Raw genomic sequence first — 22,528 nt, forward strand, 5'->3', positions numbered from 1 at the left:
GCTTGTTTCCCCCGAATTCATACCATCCGGATGCATTGGGTATATTTGCTGGGGACGATGATAATGAGGAGGAGGATGGGGTTTGTAGTCTTATCACATTTGGAAGAGCTCAGCCTTGCCCGAGGATTCTCTCAGCCTGACCCAGCTCAAGGAACTGTCGCCAAAGCAAAATGAGTGCAGTTGAACAACGCAGCCTTAAGGGATATACTCCATAGAACAAAACAGCTGAAATACTGTAGAACCCTAGAATTAATTTTAACAAATGCAAAAAATTAGTCCCCAAAAGATCCATGACGTATACTCAGAACCTAAAGATTCAACATGCCTGGAAGTATTTCTTTTAAAGTAACTTCACGGAGGGCCATGAAAAACAGCCAGTGTGGGGCTTGTTAAATTTTAAGTGATGTAAGTTTCAGGTTTTGTGAATGTTAAAGGCGCAGCTTTCACACAGCTTCCTAAGTTGCAGGATGTCTGTTTCGAGGTGGGTGGCGCGCCCAGCTGCTGCACTTTGCACACCATGGTTTGTGGCTCAGCCTGGGAGCGCACCCCGCGGAGCCTCAGCCTGCTGCCCCACCACCCACCCCTTAATTCCCCCGGCAGAGAACGAAAAAGCGTCCGGGCGCCTTCGGGAGCGTTGGGCTCCTCCGGGGCGCTGGGTGGCGCTGTCCGGCGCGAAGGGGAAAGGCGCTCGTGCCGCCTCTCGGAAGCTCTCGCGCGCCTTGGAGGTTCCATCCACCCACGTGAGCCGCGTGTAACAAGGAACGGCGGAACGAGCGAGAAAAGGTTACATTGTAGCCGAGTCTCGCGCGCGCGGCAAAGCGGGGAGGCGGGGAAGAAGCGCGGCCTCCTGCACGTGTGAACGGGCGGCGGGACCCGTGTCGGGTCGCGCTCCTCATCCGCTGCCGCTCCTCCTCCTCTTCCCAGGCCAGGACCCGTCGGCTGAGGAGCCCCTCCTCGTGGTCCCCCCTCGGCTCGCTGGGCCCGCCGGGTCCGGCCGGCCGCCCTCTCCTCCTCCAAGGCCCATGGCCGGCGGAGGGTGGACGCTGCCCGGCGGGGATTTCCTCTCCCCGCAGCCGCCGGCCTCCCAGCCGGAGCAGCAGCAGCCGCCCCCGCCGCCCCCGCCTCCGGATGCCGCCGCGGCGAAGAAGCCGGCCCTGGAGCCGTGGCGCGAGGCGCAGGAGAGCGACCGGCACTGGGCGCTCCGCCGGCAGTTCCTGCTCCGCAACCTGCCGGGCTACCCGGGCGCAGACGCCTTCCAGCAGCTGCTGGCGCTCTCCCACGTCTGGAGCAACCACGTCTTCATGGGCTGCAGGTGAGCAGGGCCGCCGCCGCCGCCGCCGCCGCCGCCCTCCGCACGTGAGAACGAGGCTGGCTTGCGCGCGCGCCTCTAGCCCGGTCCCGTTCGCCCGTGTCTCCTGCTTGCGCCCGCGCCCTTCCCATCCTGCGGGCCGGGATTGCCTAAAAGGGTCCCCCGCGGTGCGCTCTCCGCCCCCGCCGGCCAGGGCCGGTTTAGTGACATCCGAGAATAAGGTTTGCGCTCGGCAGGGAATCCTCTGCCTGGAAAAAGCGGCTGACGGGGAAGCAGGAGGCTAGGCCGGGAGAGTCCCCCGAGCGCCCTTCTGAGGAAGGGCTTCTGCTTTCTGCCCGACGGCCGAGGAGGAGGGGAGAGAATCTCCCGGCGCCGGGGCTGCAGAGCGGGTCCTCTTCCCCGTCTCCTCTCGGTCCGGAAACAGGGGAGGCGGCGTTGCAGCGGCTCTCTCCCGCGGTCGCCTTCGCATCCGCTTCCTTTGGGCATCCCCGACGGCTGCTGAACAGCTGTGCCGGAAGGCGGACTGTGGGAAATCTGGGCATCTCTCTCAAGCCCCCGAAGTATTTCAGACCCAGCCTCTTGGACTCTGATTTCGCTTCGTTGGCCATCGTTAGCCTGCGGCGGTTGGGTTTATACGTTGCGTGGAGCCATGGCTTGCTAAACCCCGGTGTATGAATAAACCACAGTGGGTTGAATTCACACCAGATGCTAAGCCAAGAGAGAACTGCGTTGTGGCTTTAGCTTGTTGGGGGAAATCAGATCCTTGTATTTCTTGTCAGGTTAACGTAAATATTATGCTAGCCTGAAGGCTCGGGCTGATCGGATTTTTTAAAAAAAGGGCTTTCTTGGGATAGACAAGTTGCCGTCCTCCACTGATTGATAAATATCACCTCCCAGCATCCTTTCCATTATTGGCTGTGCTTTCTAGAGATGCTAGAAGCTGTAGCAAAATCTAGAGCAGCATTTCCCAAATTTTTGAAGTCATGGAACACACAGTATATGCTCAAAAAATGCCGGTACCACCCTTTCAAACAAACACCCAAACAGCCCCTTCTGTTTTTAATTTCAGACCACCAGAATTCACATTTTTTGGCAAATTAGATCAGGGCTGTAGTTAAATTTGTAGGCACCTTATTTCCCCCCCCCTTTTTTAAAGACCCTTTAAAGCTAAATTTTGCTTTGAACATTTTAATCCAAGACTGACTGTTTATTTACCACTTGAATTACTTCATAGTAGAATTTGCTGGTCAGAATATTCTTCAATAGAAATCCAAACTCTAAAGAGTGAGTGGATCTCCAGCCTTCTGAAATACTCATCACAAAGTTTATTTACAATCATTGAACAGTCAAGGGTGGTATATACAAAGACAGCACTAATTCAGTAATTTTCATTCTTTTTTACCTATCTAAGAAACCAGGTTCTACCAAGACACAAATAAATGTCTCTGCTATCCTGAAGACGTGAATATGCTGTTATTAAATTCATTAGTTATGAAAAAAATTAAGGATATTTTAAAAATTACAATTATATTGTTGACAGTATTATTGTAACCATATGAACCAGAGGGGACTGGACATGAGTGCCAGAGTAGCCCAAGTAAGGGGAAAGACTCTAATGAGAGAAAACTAACTTGGCAACTTCTTAAACCAAACTTACATAGCTGTGCAATCCCCAGAAAAGATTCAGTTGCTTTAAGAAGTTGCAGAGAGATGTTACTTGAAAGTCCCCATGTCAGCCAGACCACCTTTTTGGCTCCTGATCAGAAGCACTTCACAGCCTGTGTAATTCTACCTGTAGGCAGCATCTCTATCGCTGCTCTAAGAGAGGGTAACTTTACATCTAATCAGTCAGTGTCTGTCTTTAACCAACTGATTCATTCCATCAATTGATAGCTTTAATTTTCAACTGTCATTTGATGGTGGAACAGAATGGTGTGGATCTGTGTCTTTGCCATCTCAGTACAGAGTTGGTCGTTTCCTTTAACTGTATTTTAAATATACTCCTTTTTCTGCTTAGCATCCTGAAACCACATTTCACTTTCTACAAGGCTTTTTTCCAAAAAAAAAAAAAAAAAAAGTTTATTCCAATGGTGTCTCTCCTAAGAATTTGCTTTTCAACTTGCAAAGATGTTCAGGGTAAATCGTTCTGAAAGATTAGAAGGAAAGGGACTATATATACGGTATATATCGCAGCATTCTTTTTGTTCATAAGCCACTTAGAATTGGAATTATTCTAAAAAAGCTTTCTTAGATCATATGGAAATAGAGAGTAATTCTTTGGTGTAAAAGTGGAATGCTGCTATGAAAAAAGAACTTGGATTCATACAGCATGCTAAGCCTTGCGGTTTGTTGAATTTTGGCTTAGCACACTGTGTAAACCTAGCCTCACAGTTTGCAGACAAGGTTAATAGCTTAGTATTATATGTCTTATTCCAAAAACATATCGTGGTTAAAATAAGCCACGACACAGCATTGTAGGAGCCCAGCCAATAAATTAAACTTGATTGATGGTGGGCTTGAAGTCATTAGTTGCAGTGTTAAGCACCAACCCTATGTAAAGGTTTCAGAACTTTCATTATCTATATTAATAGCCTATCCAAGGATCCCAGAAAGCTGACGCGAGGCTAAGTTTGGTATCTTTAGTAAGATCCTCGGATGATAAAGTATGTCTCGTTGAAACTCACCTGCCAAATGTCATATGGCTGGACTTGGAATTGCAACCCAAATTTTCAAGGCTTATGTTTTTCTCCACTACATCTCTTAAGATGGTTTGGAGGTTAGAGTTCTTAATACAACATGCCAGCCTTGGTCTGGAAAAGTGGTGCTCCTTTGCTTTGGGAGAAGGTATGCAAGACACACATTTTGTGCTCTAATGGAAGACTTACCTATATGGCCCTCTGGAGCCAGAGAGAGGATAAATGCAATCAAAAGGCTTTCATTAAATGAGCTGTGAGCTGACACTTCCTTTGCTTAACTACAGATATGGATCCCACGTTATGGAAAAAGTCCTCCAGATGGCAGAAGGGATTGATGTTGGTGAGATGCCATCCTTCGAGTTGGTGCCGGGCACTAAGGCAGCCAAAAGACCGCGATCCCCACTCGATGACTCTCCCCATAGTGAGTATCTTCCTTTCCCTTTTAACGTAGCTACCTCCAGCCTGCCTCCCTCCCAGATTTCTTGGAAGCAACTTAGGGGTCATGGTGGCACAGCTGCAAAGGTAATTCAGCTTGTGATGGTTACAGCAGTATGTCCCAGAATCCCCAGTGAGTACTGTGATGGGAATCACCATCCCAGCATCTCTGGAGGGTACCAGGTTAGCCTGGCTTAGCTAGGTGGTTTATTTCTGAGCGACTAAAACTGAATGGAGGCCACAGTAGAAAACAAAACTTCACTCTTAATTACTTCAAGCTTGGAATCAGAAATCCATGGCGTTTATTGCAAATGAGCATAGGTATATACAGATCTATTCTTGGCCCAACCTGTAGCCTACTGATGAGACACATCCAGAAAGGAGCGAGAAGAAACAGTGCAATAGAAGTTGAGGGGAGAGCAAGAGATTTATTTAATAAAAGTATAGAAACTAAAGGAAACTCCTACGTAAAAGCAGGCATCATGAAAGATGAAGAAGCCAAAGATCTACTGTAGAAAAAAGATATAAAGAGTTGATGTGACTGTAAGAAAGAACTGTAAAAAAAAAGTCCCCAAATCAGTAATACTTACAGAATAAAAGCCAACTTATATTCCAGTACCGAAAAAGGATAGTGCTAAAGAATGCTCAGACTACTGAACAGAATAGGGAGCAACTAAATAGTTTTGATATTGAGAAAGGAAGGTCCCCAGTTTATTTAATTTATGTGCAGAATTTATCATGAGAAGAAATAGAATTTGGAATTAACTGGTCTGAGAAACATCAGATATGCTAAGATATCATTTTGATGGCTGGTAGCAAGAATGATATAAGGAATCCCTTGACGAAGGTGAAATGGTGATCTGCTTCTCAGTATTTGAAATCTGAGTTTATATCAGCAACCAGCGCCAGTCCAGTGGAAATAGGTGGAGAAATTGAAGTAGAAGTGGACTATCTTCCAAGGCTTAAACATTTACTATGGGGGGTGAATTTTATACCACACCCATGATATAGAGAGACCTCTACTACTTGAGAGAAAGGCAGACAGATTGAGACAGTGTTAAAGTTCAGAAACATCGCAATGAGATCAAAGGTATGTACTGACAGCAACAGAAAAGGGAGCTGGCCAAAGACAAGGGTGCTAGATACCATCGTGGTTAACACAAACAGAAAGTTACAAGAATTCCAAGAGTTACTTACAGACAGTCCTGGTGAAATGGTGTCCATCAGGTCATGAAGAGTCAGAAGCCACTGAGCAACAAAGCCTACCACAGCCATTGTGAAAGCAATGGAGGGAACCTTGCTTCCATCTGCAGGCCAACTCTCTGAAACATTCTTAGAACATAGAAAGCATTTGCTGTCCCCTGAAATGCCTCCTTTTCTCCCACCTTCTTATCCATAAACATTGCAGCTGCTTCTTAAAACAGCCTTTTAAACATTGCAGGTGCTTATACTAGCCAAGGATGGTTGTGTACACCAATGGCGTGGGCAAGCACTTGGGCAAATGCAACAGACAACACCATATTTAAGTAGAATGCGTCATTTAGCACAACCTCCAACAACCTGGTTGCCCTCCAGCCATATGGACTTTAATTCCCAGAATTCTTAGCAGTGGCCACGGTGGCTGGGACGAATCCTGGGAACTGAAGCCACTGCATCTCCATCAAATTGCATCACGTTGCTTGCTCTCACCAAATTGAATGGTATTGTTTTTGAGAATGCTAGCATTAAAAAAAAATAATTCTACCCAATTGCAGTCGCTTGTTACCGTCAGGTTTCTGAGCAAGATATTAATCCAATCTGCATTTTGAGCAAGGAATTGGCATTGAGAGGTTGGTCAAACTTTGCAGTTTCTCAAAAAGCAAGGCTTCCTCTTCCAGATGGCTATTTCATCGTGGGGAGAGGCATTTGATATGAATTGTAGCATAAAGAGAATGGAGACACAAATGGAGAAATTTAAGGTCAGAACTGTAACAAGCATAATTAGGTTCCGGATGCTCTCTATATAAGACAGAGTTGGGTATAATTGTAAGTTCACCATAAAAGCATGGAACCTGAAGTCCTGAATATCTCCTTTTCAGTTTGACTCCCCATGTTCTCCCCACAGAACATGGTTCTGAATCTTGAGGTTGAATAGCTAATCAATTTTTCACCCTTGTTGAAAAAACAAACAGCTTTCTCTTTCAACACTGTAAACTTCTCTTCCATAGGCTGCGAAGCTCCAAGGAAGCAAGTTCCCAAATTCCGGGTCAGGCCTCGCTTTGAGCCAATCCACTTTGTCACCAGCAACACCCAACAGCAAAGAAAAGAGCAGTCTTCTGAAAACCAAGTGCAAGATGCCTGTGAGAACATCACCACCCAGCAAATCCAAACCTATGCTGATCGGGTTTTTAGCAGCTTCAGCACCCAAGATGGGGACCCCCAGTTTTCAAGTTCAGTAGGCTTAGGCTATGGAAGTAGCCAGGTCAAACAGCCTGAAGCTAAGGCGGTTCCAAAAAGTAAAGAGACTTCTACCACTGGGGGTACGGTGGCTTCTGCGGGATCTCCTCTCCTCCAAGCCTCTTCCGAAACCTTCCCCAAATCGGTTGTAACAGCCAAGCAGTGTTTCATTAACAAGCTCATGACGGCTGTCCGCAACAATCTTGCTAACCCCGATTGTAGCGGTGGGTCGGACAAAATTAACTACACGTATCTTTTGACGCGGTCTATTCAGGCTTGCAAGACAAACCCCGAGTATATTTATTCTCCCCTGAAGGAAATTTCCCCTGCTGATCTTCCCAAGAAGAAGAAGCTGCTTAAAGAAGGTTTTGCCTGTGAGGTGAGGTGTCAGAATGTGTATCTGACCACGGGCTACGCGGGCAGCAAAAATGGTTCCAGGGACCGAGCGACTGAGCTGGCGGTGATGCTGCTACAAAAGCCCGTTGAAGTCAAAGTAGTTCAGCGAAAGTTCAAGAACACCACGCGGGAGGATTTGGTTTTGTGTGAGAGTGGGGCATCTCCTCCTGAATTCCCACCAGCACTCAAACCACTGGATGACTTGAACCCCCCCGTGAAGGATGGTGTGTCAGGGCAGCCAAGTTCTGATCCGCAACAAGGACCCAGTTCAGCGAAGCACTGGACTAACTTTGTCCTCACTGAAAATGCCAGTGATGCAATTGGCATTTTGAACAATTCTGCCTCTTTTAACAAAATGACTGTTGAATACAAATACCAGCTGATGCCCAACCGTCTGTGGCGTTGCAGTGTCTATTTGCAGGGGCACTTCTTGGCTGAAGGCTACGGCACCAAGAAAACCAGCAAACATGCTGCGGCGGATGAAGCAGTAAAAATCTTGCAGAAGACTCAGTCCAACGTGGGTGCTGCCAAAGCTGTCCAGGTTCAGAAAGTGGGTGGGGCTGCCCGCAACCCTGCTAAGAAGAAGAATCTGAAGGACCTTGTGGTGTATGAAAACTCCATGAATCCTGTCTGTACTCTGAATGACACAGCTCAGTTCAATAAGATGACCGTGGAATATGTCTTTGAAAGGATGACCGGAATGCGATGGAAGTGTAAAGTAATGCTTGAGAATGAATTAATCGCTGAAGCGATCGGCGTTAAGAAAACGGTCAAGCACGTGGCAGCCGAGGAGGCAGTGAAAGTCCTCAAGAAGACCCAGCCAACGGTTGTCAACAATTTGAAAAAGGGCACCATTGAAGACGTTATTTCCAGGAACGAGATTTGCGGGCGCTCGGCTGAAGAAGCATTGAAGCAGCAGATCAAGGAAGACAACATTGGGAATCAGATTTTAAGGAAAATGGGCTGGACAGGTGGTGGCTTGGGCAAAAGTGGGGAAGGGATCCGGGAGCCCATTGCGGTGAAGGAGCAGTTCAAAAGGGAAGGGCTGGGACTTGATGTCGAAAGAGGGTCACAGATCACCAAAAAAGATATTGAGCAGATCATCCAAAATTATGCTTTCTCGGACAGGAAGATTGATCTGACTTTTTCCACAGAACTCACCAATGATGAGCGAAAGCAGATTCATCAAATAGCCCAAAGATACGGGCTTAAAAGCAAATCCCACGGCCAGGGCCGTGATAGGTACCTGGTGGTAAGCCGGAAGAGGCGTAAAGAGGACTTGCTAGACCAGCTGAAGCAAGATGGCCAAGTTGGCCATTACGAACTCATAATGCCACAGGAGAAATAGGGTGAAAACCCTATGTTTCTCCCAAGGAGTCTGGACAGGAACCAGGCTTCCATTAAACAGAACAAAGGCTGTATATTGTTGTGGAAAAATTGATTCAAATATGTTTTCCCTGCTCATTTTAATTTCTTAAACTTTACTAGAAAATGTTGCAGCCATCTCCAGGGTTCTGTCTAAATACATGTCGTGCAATCTGGATAACATTTGTACCGTTACCTGTTTTAGGAGTCTCTCAGAAATGGCTTTTTTCCCTTCACATTTTAAGAGTTTGGTAATAGCAGGAACATCTGCTCAGCAGGAGAGGAGAGGGACCCTCACACCATTTTTAAAAGGATTATCTTTTTATTTTTGCCTTTTTAAAACAAAAGGGAGAAAAAAGGAAGATGGCAGTGTAAAGAAAAGTATATGTAAAGTCGGTCTTAATAATAAATAGATTTTTATTGCTGGGCATGCATGGAAGGGCATGTTTTATATTTAAAATGTTGTGGGCATAGAGGGACAAAACTATTTTCAGCATATTCAAATGTGATATCACTACAGTATTTGACCATTTGGTTTACTTGAACCATGCCAACCATGAAACCAGAGCGGGATGCAGAAATAGCAAATCCTAAAATAGCAAATCCTAAAAATCTTTCTTTTGGACAGTGTGTGCTTTTTTACAATTAAGAGTTTAAAACTAGTCTTGGTTTCATTGATTTCAGAGGGGGAAAAATTGCAACTGGCCAAAATCAAGGGCTGAGCCTCTGTCACAGGATTCTAGCTCTCCCGCTTAAAACTAAACAATGGAAGCTCAGGGGACATAGCTTGTGAATGCCATGTTGTAGGGGTACATGGATAAAGGAGTCTCTCTCCCTCTGTCGCATCAGGATTAACACAAGTTAGCAGAGGCAGCCTTGCCTAATTTGTGCAATTCCCAACAAAGCCGCCATCTGTAATATGAGATGGGGGCTTCTACATTTCAGAATAAGACAATACATTATTGCATTTCCATCAACAGTAAGATTTAACTTTGGAGGAGGAGGAGGGGGGCATTTCTTGTACCCTGTCAAGCTTTTTTTTTTTTTTTTTTAATGGGAATGGACAGGATGGAGTTTCATTTATTTCTCCATGAAGCTTCTACGTATTCTTACTGTTTCCTTTGTGTAAATGTGCTTGTATATTTCACAGAGAGATCAGCAAGTAAAAGATTCTCTCGCTGAAGTAACGTTGTGATTTGCGTGCAGTACATATTTCTGATCCTTTCTCTTTATAGGCTTTTTCTTCCAACTACAGGAACCTTTGGAGAACATCGAGACTTGTTTTCCCATTTCACCCCATCCTCTTTCCATTGTTTTACTTTTATCCCATTGTGTATAGCCTTGTTAGCCTGGAAACGATAGGACCAACTGAAGAATTTTTAGTGAATAAATAATTCTGCATTGATCTGTATTCTGAAGGGGAGAAACAGTTTTGAGTTTAAAAAAAAAAACTCTTTTTATCATGAGGGAAAGTGGGAATATATTTTTTTAAAAATGGATTGGGGCTTTGCAGTGCTTTAGGGCACACAGAGACACCCCTGCTTCCCAAGACAAGACAATGCTGCTTTAAAGAGTTGCAAACAGGAGCTACGGCCTGGCTGTCAACTCCAAAGAGCTCCACAGCCCTATTGTGGATTTTTTTTTCATACAAAGACTTGCACTATATTGCTCAATCTCTCTTGGCCTCCAGTTGTAACAGGCTTGCTCTTTAACAGAGCCTCTCACCTTATAGAGAAATTTATGTAGGCCAATCGATAAGCTTGTCACTAACCATGAGAATGTAATATCAGGACTATCTAGGAAAAGGCCCCTCTGCCCCTCCTATAGAGAAACGAAATAGCTACAAGAAGCGCAAAGGGGACACTTCCTTAGGCAAGGCTTGGCTTTCCTTTGATTTAACTATTTCCCTGGAGATAAGATTGGGCAAGATGTAAGTATACCATTTCGTTTTCATAATTAAGCTTCAATTTACATATCACTAGTTATTTTTCTGGCACAGCATACCTGGTGCTCCGTGCCCAAGAGGTCTTCAAACAATGTGACCACCCCCATACGAGTTGGTCGTGGCCTCCTGAGCCCTGATATGGGAAATCTTGAGTTGGATGATGACACAAGGAGACACCATGACACAAGGAGACAAAAATCTGTACAGGTTGCTTTGGCATTGTTAGCCTTCCCAGATCTGGGCATATGCCAGACCTGTAGACTTGCTGTTCCAGTCTACAAAAATCAAAATTCAACCAGAACTTCCAGGGCTGTTGTTCAAACTTCTAGGAGTCCATCCAGTTGCAGCAAACGTTGGGTTAAACTAATTCGTCTTACCTATATATTATTTCACCTGCCCAAACTCTTGCACTTGCCACTGACGTGCATGTCCGTCCATTCCTTTGTAACTATAAGCCTCTGCAATGTTTAGACCGGTAGCTGGAAAATACAAGGCATTGTGGAGGTAGTAAAGTCTCTCAATCTCCCTAAAAAAACCCAAGAAACAAAACAGGCTTTTAAGGCAGGTTCCAACTTGCTATGAAAGGCAGAGATACAACTAGTCTTTTTATCTGGGGCAGAAACGGGCAAAGAACCGTAGAAAAGAAACATTTCCCAAGTGCTTAAGAGAGACCCTTTAACTCAGTGTTTCTCAACCTTGGCGACTTTTAAGATGTGTGGACTTCAACTCCCAGAATTCCCCAGCCAGCCAAGGTTGAGAAATTCCCCAAAAGTCGCCAAGGTTGAGAAACACTGCTTTAACTATTTCTCCTGCTTTACTTCGGCCAATAGCTTGTGTTACACTCCAGAGATTAAGTAAGGCACTCCTGTTTTATGTAATTCGCAGTAAGCATTCCTGGAAGTGTATAGTACGTCCACCTACAACCAAAGATGCAGAGAAAAGGTAATTCCTTGTCTAATAAGATATCCGCATTAAACGGTCCCTCGATTTACAAGATCAACTTTCGGCCACTCATTTCTAGTCGATGTGTAGCTATGCACATTGTCTTCTTTCAACAATCAGCATTTAGGTTACACGTTTATTTACAAGTCACTGAAAAATGTACAGGTTCTTACATGGGTTACTTGTGCAAAGCTGCACTCAAGAGTTCAGTGTATACACAGAGGACGCTGGTAGAGCAGACAAACACACCGACTGGTCCCCTCCCACACTGCTGCTTAAAGTACAAACTGAGCTTCACAAAAAATGCTTTTGCAAGTGTGAAACAATTCTGTAAATCGGGCAGGAGGAGGGAAGAGAGAATAGAGACATGCTGCAGTAGCATTTGCAAACTTCCTATTTTTTTCCTCCCGGACAGAAAGCAAAGCCATAATAATCTCATTTCCTTCCCCAGTAAGAGGTAGAGATTAAAATCATAGAAGGAAAAAAAATGTTCTTGAAGCGTTTTAGTTTTTCCTTACACACTGTTTAGCCATTAATTGCCAACTCCTGTTCTGTACCCACTGCAGCCATACCTAAGCTGTTCCAATACCCTCGAAAGTGCTACGGAAAGCACGTATTGTGTTTGTGTCCACTCACAACACCAATCAATCACCTTGCACCTGACCTGTGAAAGCAGAGATCAACCCTCTTCCCCCCACCTCACCCCACCCCACCCCAAGCTTGACATGGGACCAGTATTGCAAAACCCACATGGCTGGAAAAAAAGGCCTGGGGGAAAGGGAAAAACAGCATGGGGAAGTAGGTTCTTCCATATAGTACTCACAGATGCAGTGAAGTTGATACCAGCAGTTAAATGACCAGCCTTGGACAGATCAGCATTCAAGTCATAGTTAAAAATGTATATTGTATATAAACATCTTTTTTTTTTTTGAATCAAGCTACACGTAAGCATCACTGTGTATAACACAATTACAATTAAAAGCTTAAGTGTACACTACAGAAATGCACAATACTGCCCCTAAGACTGGCGATGGTAGACCCACAGGAAGTGGAATTCAGCCTCAGTAATTCTTTTACAAGTAACCCAAGTACAGTACATTTGACCTCAAGGGGGAATGGCAAAGGGTGGCTTTTCTGATGTCCAAAGAGAAAGAGCTCCAGCGAGGGTGGGTGGCAACAGCACGACAGCTAGTTTTGCTTTCCAAGTAAATGCAGTGATGCAAGGAGGAGGAGGAGGAGGACTCAGACACTTCATACATATATTTTCCTCATCAGAGTGTTCATTTGCATCATCCAAGGTCAACAGTCACGCCAGCTCTGTTCTACTATTGCAGAAACCCGTTTTTCGTATTCCCGCTTATTCTCTTGGTATAGCTGAGCTGCCTGGCTGTTTGCTGGGCTGTTTGGGTTAGGCTCATCCAGTAAAGACTGTTTTAGAAGGAAAAGAAAAAAAAAGATGGTGAGGCCTCACTGTTTCACGCAATACTGTGCACGGCCATTGGCAAATTCAAAATAGCAGATTTGGAAGTCCATTAAGAGTATCCCTGAGATGTTTTGGCACCCTTTTTTATCTTGCACCTATGCCGTCGCTTTAACATAACTGAGTTTTGATAGCACAAACGTAGGACCAAGCTCTCTGGGTACCAAAAGATTTGCTACTGTAGCCAAGCATTCCTTTATGTTCACAAGAGGAATATGGAAGAAACAACCAAACATAGGCTAAAGAATTTGTAATCTATTCAAAGCTATCCTTTACCGGCTCATCCACTGATTTCAAACAAGATTTGGTTCGACAGCTTCTTTTTAGAGGACCAAAACAATGCACTATGCTTCCTGAACCCTGTAGCAGATCTGTATTCATATGCCCATGGGCCTATTGATTCAAAAACTACCAAACTTTAGCTTCTTTTGAACAAGAGTTTTGACTATCATTTTTCATTATATCAGCTTAGAAACTGGCACAACAGGAGCTACATGATCTTATCTTTTATCTCAGTTAACTACTTTGAATTCCAAGTGAGGCTGGTAGATGCAACCATTAATCGGACCACAGAGTTCCTAAAATCATGGTGAGCCTACCGAGTTTCAAAGGGTACCAGCAAAGAACTAACATTACCTGTATGGATGTTAAGATGGATGATACATCGTAGGTAGGGCTCCAACGATTCTGAAGAATATCCAGACATATACTACCATCTGCATAGACTATAAAAGGAAAATTTGTGGGTTTTTATAATTCGAAGTGCAGTTGTATACTATCAGGTGATCACGCCTGGCTCAACAAACACCTGCATATCCATCTAAAGTTACCCTACAAGAAATACCTGGGAGTCTATGACTCTGACAACAGGCTCCTAGTTGAGCCATTACTTTCAGTCACTCTCCCACTTTATGACCTCACAACTATTTGTGGTGAACTTATTCATAGCAATGACATGTCAACCAAATATTAAGGAATGCATATCCTTTATGGAAGGATCTATGTGCAAGATCTATGGAAACCTAATAACACATAAATATAGCTATCAAGCTACCCTTTGTAAATAATCACATATTTCTTTATTGTAGGGTTCTACTGGTTCTTTTAATTTTTCAGTGGTATACCGAACATTTAGAAACCCACAGCTAAGCTAATACAATTAAGAGGAGCTGATTTTATTCAAAGATTCAAAAACTGGAAGGGAGTTTAGAAATCACCTCGCCAATCCTTTTATTAAAAGCAGAGTTCCTGTAGCTTCATTTACAAGTAATCCCCACTTAAATAAATGTTCTCTTTGCCCTGAGAAAATTCTAAAATTCAAGACCAGGGCAGCTAATACAGCATACTGATTATTTCTGCTGGGAGCCTGACATCCAAACAGAGTAAGATTCATATAAAACAGTGAGTGAAGATCTGTGAATTCTGTAAAGCTATTTATAATCTTACAGTACTATAATGTATAACTCCAGTACTCATAATGTGATCCAAACTTCATCTAAGTCCTACTGAAACAACACAGAAAACAGCATATTCCATCATGCCTTTCAGTCTGCTAGAAAAAGTATGCAAAACTTTAAATTTGGCAACTGATATTAGCTCCTTTAGCAGCAGTTACTTCAAACAAACATTTCCTCTACCTCCCTGTTGATTAACCCAGCACACTGGCCTTGAAATATTTTGGCCCACACCTCTTTCTATAACTGCTTCAACTCATTGTTATTTTCAGGTCCTGCAAGAACTGCTTATTTCAGGTTGTGCCACAACATTTTAAGGGAGTTAAGGTCAGGGTTTCAACTTGACTTTCCCCAAATGCAAAACTCTCTCTGCTTCAGTCACTCTGCTGTAGATGGATCTATAGGTTTAGGATCACTGCTGGGCCGCATTCATTAAGGCTTCAGTTGATGAACATTCTCTGTGGAACTGGCTGGTACAATCTAGAATCCATGGTTCCCCACTGATTATGAGCCATCTGAGTCCTGGCCCAAATCATGATACTCCAAAAGCCAAGCTTCTTGTGTTACAATGTGCTGTTTTGTGTTCTCCAAACATACTGTTGTTGTTGTTTTTTGGTTACTTATTAGATTTATATCCCACCTTCTGTGCATTGTCTTGTTCAGTGCTTTCCTTCTGGTGAACTGATGAACGCTGACATCAGAAGACGCAAAGAATGACCTGCAGATGCTTTGCTGTTATATTGGGCTTCTTTGTGACCTTCCAGAATGTGGGTATCTCTGAATGACTTTGGTTGGGCAGAGTAACAATGCTGTTGCATTTTGTATACTATCTGCCTGACCATAAACCAATAGAGGCCAAAATCTGGGGCAATGATTTCATAGCCCTTACCAGCCCTACTGACCATTGAGGTCCACAGAGTTCTTTTGATCTTCGTAGATTCACCTCCACAAACCTGTTTTGTGAAGAGGTCAGGCTCCAACGAGGGCAATAAATGTGTATGTGTTTCTAATATGGGAGGAGCCCTCAAACTCACACCTGATTGTTATCTCACTGATAAGAACATGATTCAACTTACCCCTTACAAAAGCTGACTATCTTAGGGCCTCACCAACATTTTCCAACAAATCAGTGAATGCTGACTCAATGTGCTCAATAAAGAAATAATACACTATACTGAATTACGTGCTCCTTGTTTAACCAGAATCTCTATTTATTAATATGACTTAGATAAAACTGATACCATTGCATGTCACCATACTGCAGGATTACAGATATTTCTAAAGGATTCACAGACTTTCCTTCACTGCAGAAATGCTAGTTTTTATAAGCTAGCTTCTCTCAAGCTGTAAACATCGGGTCTATTTCTTCCACAGCTACTACTCCTGCATTTTCATGCAAACTGCTACCTTTTAAAGAAAGGTACATACCATTCGGATGAAACATTTTAGACACAAATCTAACAGTAGGTGGCTTGTTTGGATATTCTTCCGTGAATTCTATGGTAAGCTTGAAAGTTCCTATAATTGAGAAAGGCAGGTTCTAATTACCTTATTCACAGATGGGTTTAAATTTTCCCTGCCTCCTTTCTTCCCCAACATTGGTCCACAAATCAAAAAACCCAAACGATTCCCCATATTCCCTTGTAAGAAGAGAATCAAAGAACGATCTGAGAGAGACCGATCAGATAGAAAGACAGGTTGTAAAACTTGCAGGCATTGTATAATTGTGGAGCAACATTTTTATGGAACAGAAGAGAACAAGCAACCGTCTTTATCATTCAACTCAGGGACCAACAGAAGGCAGCAAAGAAAGCAGGTACAGGGCAAACAAGCATGCTTTTTAAAATATGTATATGGGCCTAAGTACAGCAAGACAGGATTGGGTTAAAGGTTGTGCAGTAAAGGTGGTTTTCAAGGGATCTGAGAAAAAGGTATAAAGAGTGGTGTAAAATTAAATTAATAACCCATTAATATTTCCATGTAAGCTCTAAGATGCCATTGTAAGTGTAAGCAGCAACAATAGCAGAATCAACAAAGGATGCAGGCGGCTTTTGGACGTTCCCCTGATAGGGAGGGATCTAAAGGAACCTCAGCAGCAATATCTTGGGAAGGGACAGAAGGCAAGGCCAAGGAAATTAAGGACCTTAAGTTCAACTCAGAGGGACAATGGAAACTTATCAGAGATTTCAATGGAGAATAATCTTAGAAGCTCAGCATCAAAGAGAAGAGCAAGGAGAAAGTTCACCACCCATTGGGATAAATCAGACAGATTGAGAGTAGCAGCGTCACCCATGGCAGTGCCTCCGAGAGAGAGCTCTATTTCAGGTATCTCAATATCTAGCAATCACAGGCACATTTTTATGCTCCTGATTCTGAGAATTCTGATGTGGAATTCTAGGACTGATTAACCTGGGTGATATCACATTAATGGTCTATTATAGATTGCTTTAATAAAGACTTACCATCCTCAAATGGGGTTCCCTCTGGCCTGAAAAAGAAAAGCATGTCAACATCTCACACGTAAGATACTACAGTTACATGAGTCAGCTTTTAAAAAAATGACACGTGGTTATTTCCTCCATCCCTAAAAACAGGATTCAGACTGAGCTAGATTCAAAGGCTTCAGGAGAAGAGTCAAACCTAAGCCACTTCATCATTTATACGTGCACAACCAGTATGGGGCCAGCACTCATCTTCAGACTGCTACTATCTCTCACCCCACTCAAAGTCTATCTTGATGCTGGAGATGAAGCCTCAGGCACGAGGCCTCCATGGCATTACCTCTTAGAAGTTCAGAGCTGAGTGGCAGCAATCAGCTTACCTATCTTCCCTTCTACATGCCAGCACGCTGCTACTAGTAATGAAAAGTGACAGAGAGTGGACGGTTATCACCTGGCTGGAGCAATCGCCAACCACCAATGGGATTGGGAGACCTGAACACCCTCCTCTGAATAAGCCCACATAATGCTTGTGAGAATCCTGAGTGTTTGCAAGATTGGAGCCAACTTGTACAAATACTGAGAGTACGGTATGTCATAGCTATGGTGCAGTGACCCAGGCCCTGAGAAGCCTTGCCTTAATGCTGGTAGAAGAGAAGGCAGGCACAAAGATAACAAGGGAAGAACATACACAAATACAGTTTGCTACATCATCAGGTTCCTCAGAAAAGCACAAACTGCACTGACCATTCTAAAATAGCATTTCCCTATTCAACAGCTAGGACTCTCTGGACATATTGCAATAATCAGTCTGAGAAATCTTCGACTGCAATGGACAAAGACTTGGAATCCCAACATATCTAGAGGTCAAACAGGAGAAAAGAAGAAAGAATAGAATTTGAAAAAGGAATGTCAGCTACGCTATAATTTATGCTATCAAAACAGGTCACACCTGCCAGAGTAACAATTATTGCAAAATGATGAACTAAAACCATTTATTGATTAAGATTTCAATTTGAAATTTCAGTAAGGGTAAGGGTCACAATCATGAAGCTTGATGAACAGCAGAGCTTGACAAGTTCCACCAACCAAGTTGGCTTGGTTCCTTGTGATCACTTGCGTTGTTTCAGGAGGTGGGGATATACTAAGCAACACCTCCTTGGAAAATTTTAGAGCAGGTATATATACCCACCATGAAAATAAGCAAAGAAGCTCCTGGGACCAGGGAGAAAAGGAATACATGCTGAAAATTTGAGATAGGAATCATTCTTCCCTGCCTACCATCCTGGCTTAAATAAGCAATCAAATGGGAGAATTTGGAGGAACTCCCATCAGAGTTCCAAAGCCACTCAAAGAGAACATGCTATAGCTATCAGCTTGCTTTTTCAACCTATTTTACAAAGCATCTACTAATGTAGGAAAACTTCCAAGCCAGTCTTTATTCCAATAGCCTGACTTTCTTTCAAGTCACTAAGGAACTGGTTGTCAGAATAATACCAATAACAATTATTACTTTTAATTAAAACAACTCCAGCCATCACTAATGACAGTTTTGAACACACCCTGCTATTCTATCTTACTAGCATATGCTATTATTTATACAGACAAAACCAGGGCAACTGCCAGTCCTACATGGATGTGTCCTATTATGTTATCATCAACTACAATTATTCCTGCCCTTGCAACTCTCTCTCCTGTAGGTGAGCAATACATTATGGACCTGAAGTTGATGTCTATCAACCAAGCTGATTCTGGATGAAGGAAATTATAATTCAATGCATCAGGAAAGCACCAGCCAGTGGAATGACTAGACTATTATCACAGAGAAGCAAATCTGGGCCATGAGAATGATATTTCCACTGACGAAAGCACAGAATTCAAAAGCTTGATAATCAATAAGGAAAATAAAATTAGCATGATTTATTATCTGAAAACAGGGATAGGCAACTGGGTTCCTCTTAATGTCCTAGATTTCCATGTCTATCAGCTCTGGCCAACAATAATTAATGGCAAGAGGCTACAAAAGAGCACTGGGTTGCTTATCCATGCTTTAGCAGATCATAATCACTTTATATTCTTAGCCTTCCCCAAGATGGTACTGAACTGAAGCACTGGACTCCAATTCCCTTCATTCTAGACAGAATAGCCAATGGCACACTGACTAGGATAGCAATATGGGATAGCCCACCGTGAAGGGGATCAACCGAAGAATACAGAACTGGGAAAAGGAATCTAGTATCTTCCAAACGTTTTTAACCCCCACCAACCCCAGGCCTGTTGAACAACAGACTAAGACCACTTAATTTCTCCTGCTGTTACAGGGGAATCGAAGAGACAGTTGGTTATAGAGTCCTGCAGCAACCCTCCCAGGTGGCTGTCTGGCTTCTCTCTGAAAGGGGAACCCATCCCTTTCTTAGGAAACTAGTTTCTGCAGATCAGTTGCACTTATTCTTAGGCAGGTGGGGTCTTTTAGGTTTAAAAAAAAAATAAATTCAAACCCGCCTTCCTGAAAATTAAAACTAGGGCTGCTTGTCCTGTCCCCTGGGATAAGAGAGAACAGGGCTCAGCCTTCTTCAGCCTATTATCCTCTGGGGAAGTTGGAGGGCTGCCTTTCTGCAAGGCTAAACCTGCCCCTTCGAACTGCAGAACTTGGCTCCGCGACCTGGTTTGAACCGGGGCCAGCCGGACCCAGCCCTCCAAGTGGGGTCTGAGCAAAGGTGGGGAAGGGATCTGGAAACTCTTCTTCGTCCAAGAGCTTATTTACCCTTCTGGAAATCAGACTAAAGGTGGGGGTGGGCGGGGGCTTCCAGGGAATGCCCGCTGCTCCTTGCTCCTGGAGCACCAGGATGGGGAGGATCGGGGCGTAGAAAATGGGGGGGCCTTCCAGCCCTCCTGGCAGGCGGGGGGCAGCCTGTGCCGACTCACCCAAAGATGACCGCATTCCACACCATGATGTTGTTTTCCGAGGGGGCTCCGCTGACTCCGGCCGGGGGATCCTCCTGCAGCCTGTTTGGGGAAGGCGGGCAGGAAGGGGTTAAAAGGGGCGCCCGCTGGAAGGCGGGCGGGGAGAAAGACGGGATTTCGCCCCGCCTGCGCCAACGGCGTAACTCGCCCCTATCTTTCCGAGGCCGCTGCGCCAGTAGCGTAGCGCTCCCACCAGCGGCGCCGCCATGTTGGATCGCCTCACCTCTTCCTCCGGCTCGCCGGCGGCCGACCCCCGGCCCGGCGACCGCCCCCGGGCCGCTTACCTCTTGAAGTCCCGCATGAGGCGCCTCCGGGCCGGCGTGGACATGGCGGGGCTCGCGGTTATAAATCACTCATACACCAGCGGGGCGAAGGAAGCGAGAGAGAGCGGGGAGGTGACGGGAGCTGGTTCCGAGCAGAGGCAGCCTCTTCCACTTGTGCCTCAACAATGGGGGGAGACGAGGAAGGAGGCGAGACGGACGCAGCCCTTAACTACGCGGTGGTAGCGGCGGCCGAGGCTGCTGGGCAATGCCGGACCGCACCACTGCCCTTGCGAGGGGGGAGTTGAGAAAATAGAGAGGGGCGGTGCTACACGCAGCCGACTCACACCGGGACGTACCACTGCGCCGCTTGGAGGAGGAAGAAAGAGGCGGCGTTTCAAAAGGCAGGGCGATACCATTAAGGCTGGCGGCGAAGCGAAGAGTTCTGGGCGAGACTAATGGGGGGAAAAAAGAGGGAGAAAGGTGGGAGAAACCATTTTACACAGAAAAGTCTCCAAAGTCTGCCTGTTCTGTTAAGTTCCCCCTCCATTCCATTGGTTGGCAGAATCGGCAGCCCCGCCTATGGGCGGGGCGTTAGTTTGAAAAGTCAGCACAGAGGTGTTACAGCTAAAGAAGTCCCCCTGGGCTAAGAGGGTGAGGGTTTGTTTTCAAGTATGGAAAGTAATGGTTGAAGTTGAGCTGGAGTCACACATCACACCATCCTGCAATAGTTTGGTTTGGCCTGGCCCCAACCAATGCAGTTTGTCATCCGTTGATTAAGGCAATGTTTCTCAACCTTAGCAACTTTAAGGTGCATGGACCTCAACTCCCAGAATTCCCCAGCCAGCATGCATGCTGGCTGGGGAATTCTGGGGGTTGAGGTCCACACATCTTACAGTTGCCAAGGTTGAGAAACACTGGATTTAGGTAATGGAATGTGTGAACTAGCCAATGGTGGGTTAATCTGCCAATCATGGTTAGGACAAACTGTAGTTTAGCAAGGTGTGTGGACCCAGCCTTAGTGCAGGTATGGACTTATTTGGTTCTGGATCTTCTGTTATCACTGGTCTCTTGAGGACAGTTCTGAAGCCCTCAATTCTTTTATGATATTTTACTGTCTTCCGTGCTTCCCCGTTCATGTAGAGGCTGCTTGAGCAGAGAAGGACAGCGTCTATTAAATCCCTTATTTCCTGCCCACTTCTTAACTTTTAGTACTGCAAGTTATTATTATTGCAACACCTTAATGCTTAGTTCAACAGCTGTGTTGTCACCACCCACTCAGCCAGGTCTGTTACAAATCTAGTTGGCTGTATTCACACACAACCTTCTCCAATCTGTTTTTCTAGTGGATTAGCAGGTGGTGTGAACTCAGCCTATTTGGTTTTGGTGCAATGTATTGTGCCCACCCATGAATGAATGATGTAAGTTAAGCACATTGGGAAGACTAAACCCACCTTTCTCGCTCAAACTTACATCATTACTTAAGTCAAAGCAAACAGAAGATAAGTATGTAAGCAGAAAGAGAGGTGTTTGCAGTGATAAAAAACCACACGCCCCCATGTCTAAAACAGCTGGGACTATTGCTGGGCCAAAAGACAACACACACTGCTGCCCTTAATTACTGTTTTGAGCTTACATGGAATTTGTGTGTTGGGCCGTGTTAGTGGTGCAAGCGGCTAAGAGTATGTTCAGTGCTCAGCCTGGCCACCAGTAAGGAGTGGAAACCTATCCAAAGGACCAAGCCAATTTTCCTGTAGTCTCAAGGAAGACTTTACGGCAGCAGCAACTTTAAGATGGACTTCAACTTCCAGAAGTCCCCCAGCCAGCATTCTGGAGTTGAAGTCCACACATCTTTAAACTGCTAAGGTTGAGAAACACTGCTTTACAGTATGGGTCTCGGTCTGCCCGAGTTACCATCCAATACCTTCATTTGGAAAGCCACGGGTCGTTTTATTCAACACCGGGGAGCCAAAATTCCTTGCCCTCTTAACTTGCAAGGCGATTCATCCCCAAAAGGAGATGTCCACGTTTGCTTCCCCCCCACCCCTCCCCTCCCCTCCCCTCCCCTCCTCGGGAGCATCCTCCATTCTGAAGCGCAACAGGGTGCCCAGAGCACCCCGGAAGCTCAGCGCCCACCCCACGGAGCTGAGCACAGCCCCCCCTCCCTCCGCCCCAGCCTTGCAGATGCCCAGGACTTCAACTTCTATGCTTCCCAGCCAGGACCCTTCTACTCTGCACACCTTTGCGGAGAAGCCGCCCTCCTTAAGCGAGTCACAAGGTTAGCTAACAAGAGCGGGGGGCGCGCCGCCGAGGTCGCCGGGGCGCTTTTGGGGCGCGGGAGGCGCCCGTCTCGTGCACGCGGGGGCGCTTCGGGGGACCCGCAGCCTCGGTTCCCACGCTCGTCCGGC

The 22,528-nt window shown here is 45.2% G+C and overlaps 2 protein-coding genes across 2 annotated transcripts; one reads left to right on the plus strand and one right to left on the minus strand.

Moving 5' to 3' along the window:
- Window positions 1-710: 710 nt before the first annotated feature.
- Window positions 711-11,507, plus strand: NKRF (NFKB repressing factor). The gene is made up of 3 exons (XM_088151842.1): window positions 711-1,312; window positions 4,290-4,426; window positions 6,648-11,507. Exons 1-3 carry the CDS (start codon window positions 1,023-1,025, stop codon window positions 8,618-8,620), a joined length of 2,400 nt encoding a protein of 799 aa, XP_088007968.1. The 5' UTR covers window positions 711-1,022; the 3' UTR covers window positions 8,621-11,507.
- A 139-nt stretch (window positions 11,508-11,646) lies between these two features.
- Window positions 11,647-22,508, minus strand: UBE2A (ubiquitin conjugating enzyme E2 A). The gene is made up of 7 exons (XM_088151844.1): window positions 22,361-22,508; window positions 20,145-20,575; window positions 19,822-19,902; window positions 16,921-16,946; window positions 15,887-15,976; window positions 13,641-13,729; window positions 11,647-12,952 (listed from the first exon to the last, which is right to left on the minus strand). The coding sequence occupies exons 2-7, from the start codon at window positions 20,186-20,188 to the stop codon at window positions 12,824-12,826; spliced, it is 459 nt and encodes a 152-aa protein (XP_088007970.1). The 5' UTR covers window positions 20,189-20,575; window positions 22,361-22,508; the 3' UTR covers window positions 11,647-12,823.
- Between the last annotated feature and the right edge of the window lie 20 nt (window positions 22,509-22,528).

This window comes from Python bivittatus, unplaced genomic scaffold (genome assembly GCF_059951505.1).
Source record: "Python bivittatus isolate LINGU-HERP-01145 unplaced genomic scaffold, Pbiv_v1 ctg000670_np1212, whole genome shotgun sequence".
NCBI classification, from domain to species: Eukaryota; Metazoa; Chordata; class Lepidosauria; order Squamata; family Pythonidae; genus Python; species Python bivittatus.

Bases quoted from the DNA above. Each gene is read 5' to 3' on its own strand.
- NKRF (XM_088151842.1), top strand. From the start codon at position 1,023: ATGGCCGGCGGAGGGTGGACGCTGCCCGGCGGGGATTTCCTCTCCCCG. The intron at 1,313-4,289 runs GTGAGCAGGGCC...GCTTAACTACAG, and splicing joins CACGTCTTCATGGGCTGCAG to ATATGGATCCCACGTTATGG. The intron at 4,427-6,647 runs GTGAGTATCTTC...TCTCTTCCATAG, and splicing joins ACTCGATGACTCTCCCCATA to GCTGCGAAGCTCCAAGGAAG.
- UBE2A (XM_088151844.1), bottom strand. From the start codon at position 20,188: ATGTCCACGCCGGCCCGGAGGCGCCTCATGCGGGACTTCAAGAG. The intron at 19,903-20,144 runs GTAAGCGGCCCG...TTCCCCAAACAG, and splicing joins CTCATGCGGGACTTCAAGAG to GCTGCAGGAGGATCCCCCGG. The intron at 16,947-19,821 runs GTGAGTCGGCAC...TTTCTTTTTCAG, and splicing joins TGGAATGCGGTCATCTTTGG to GCCAGAGGGAACCCCATTTG.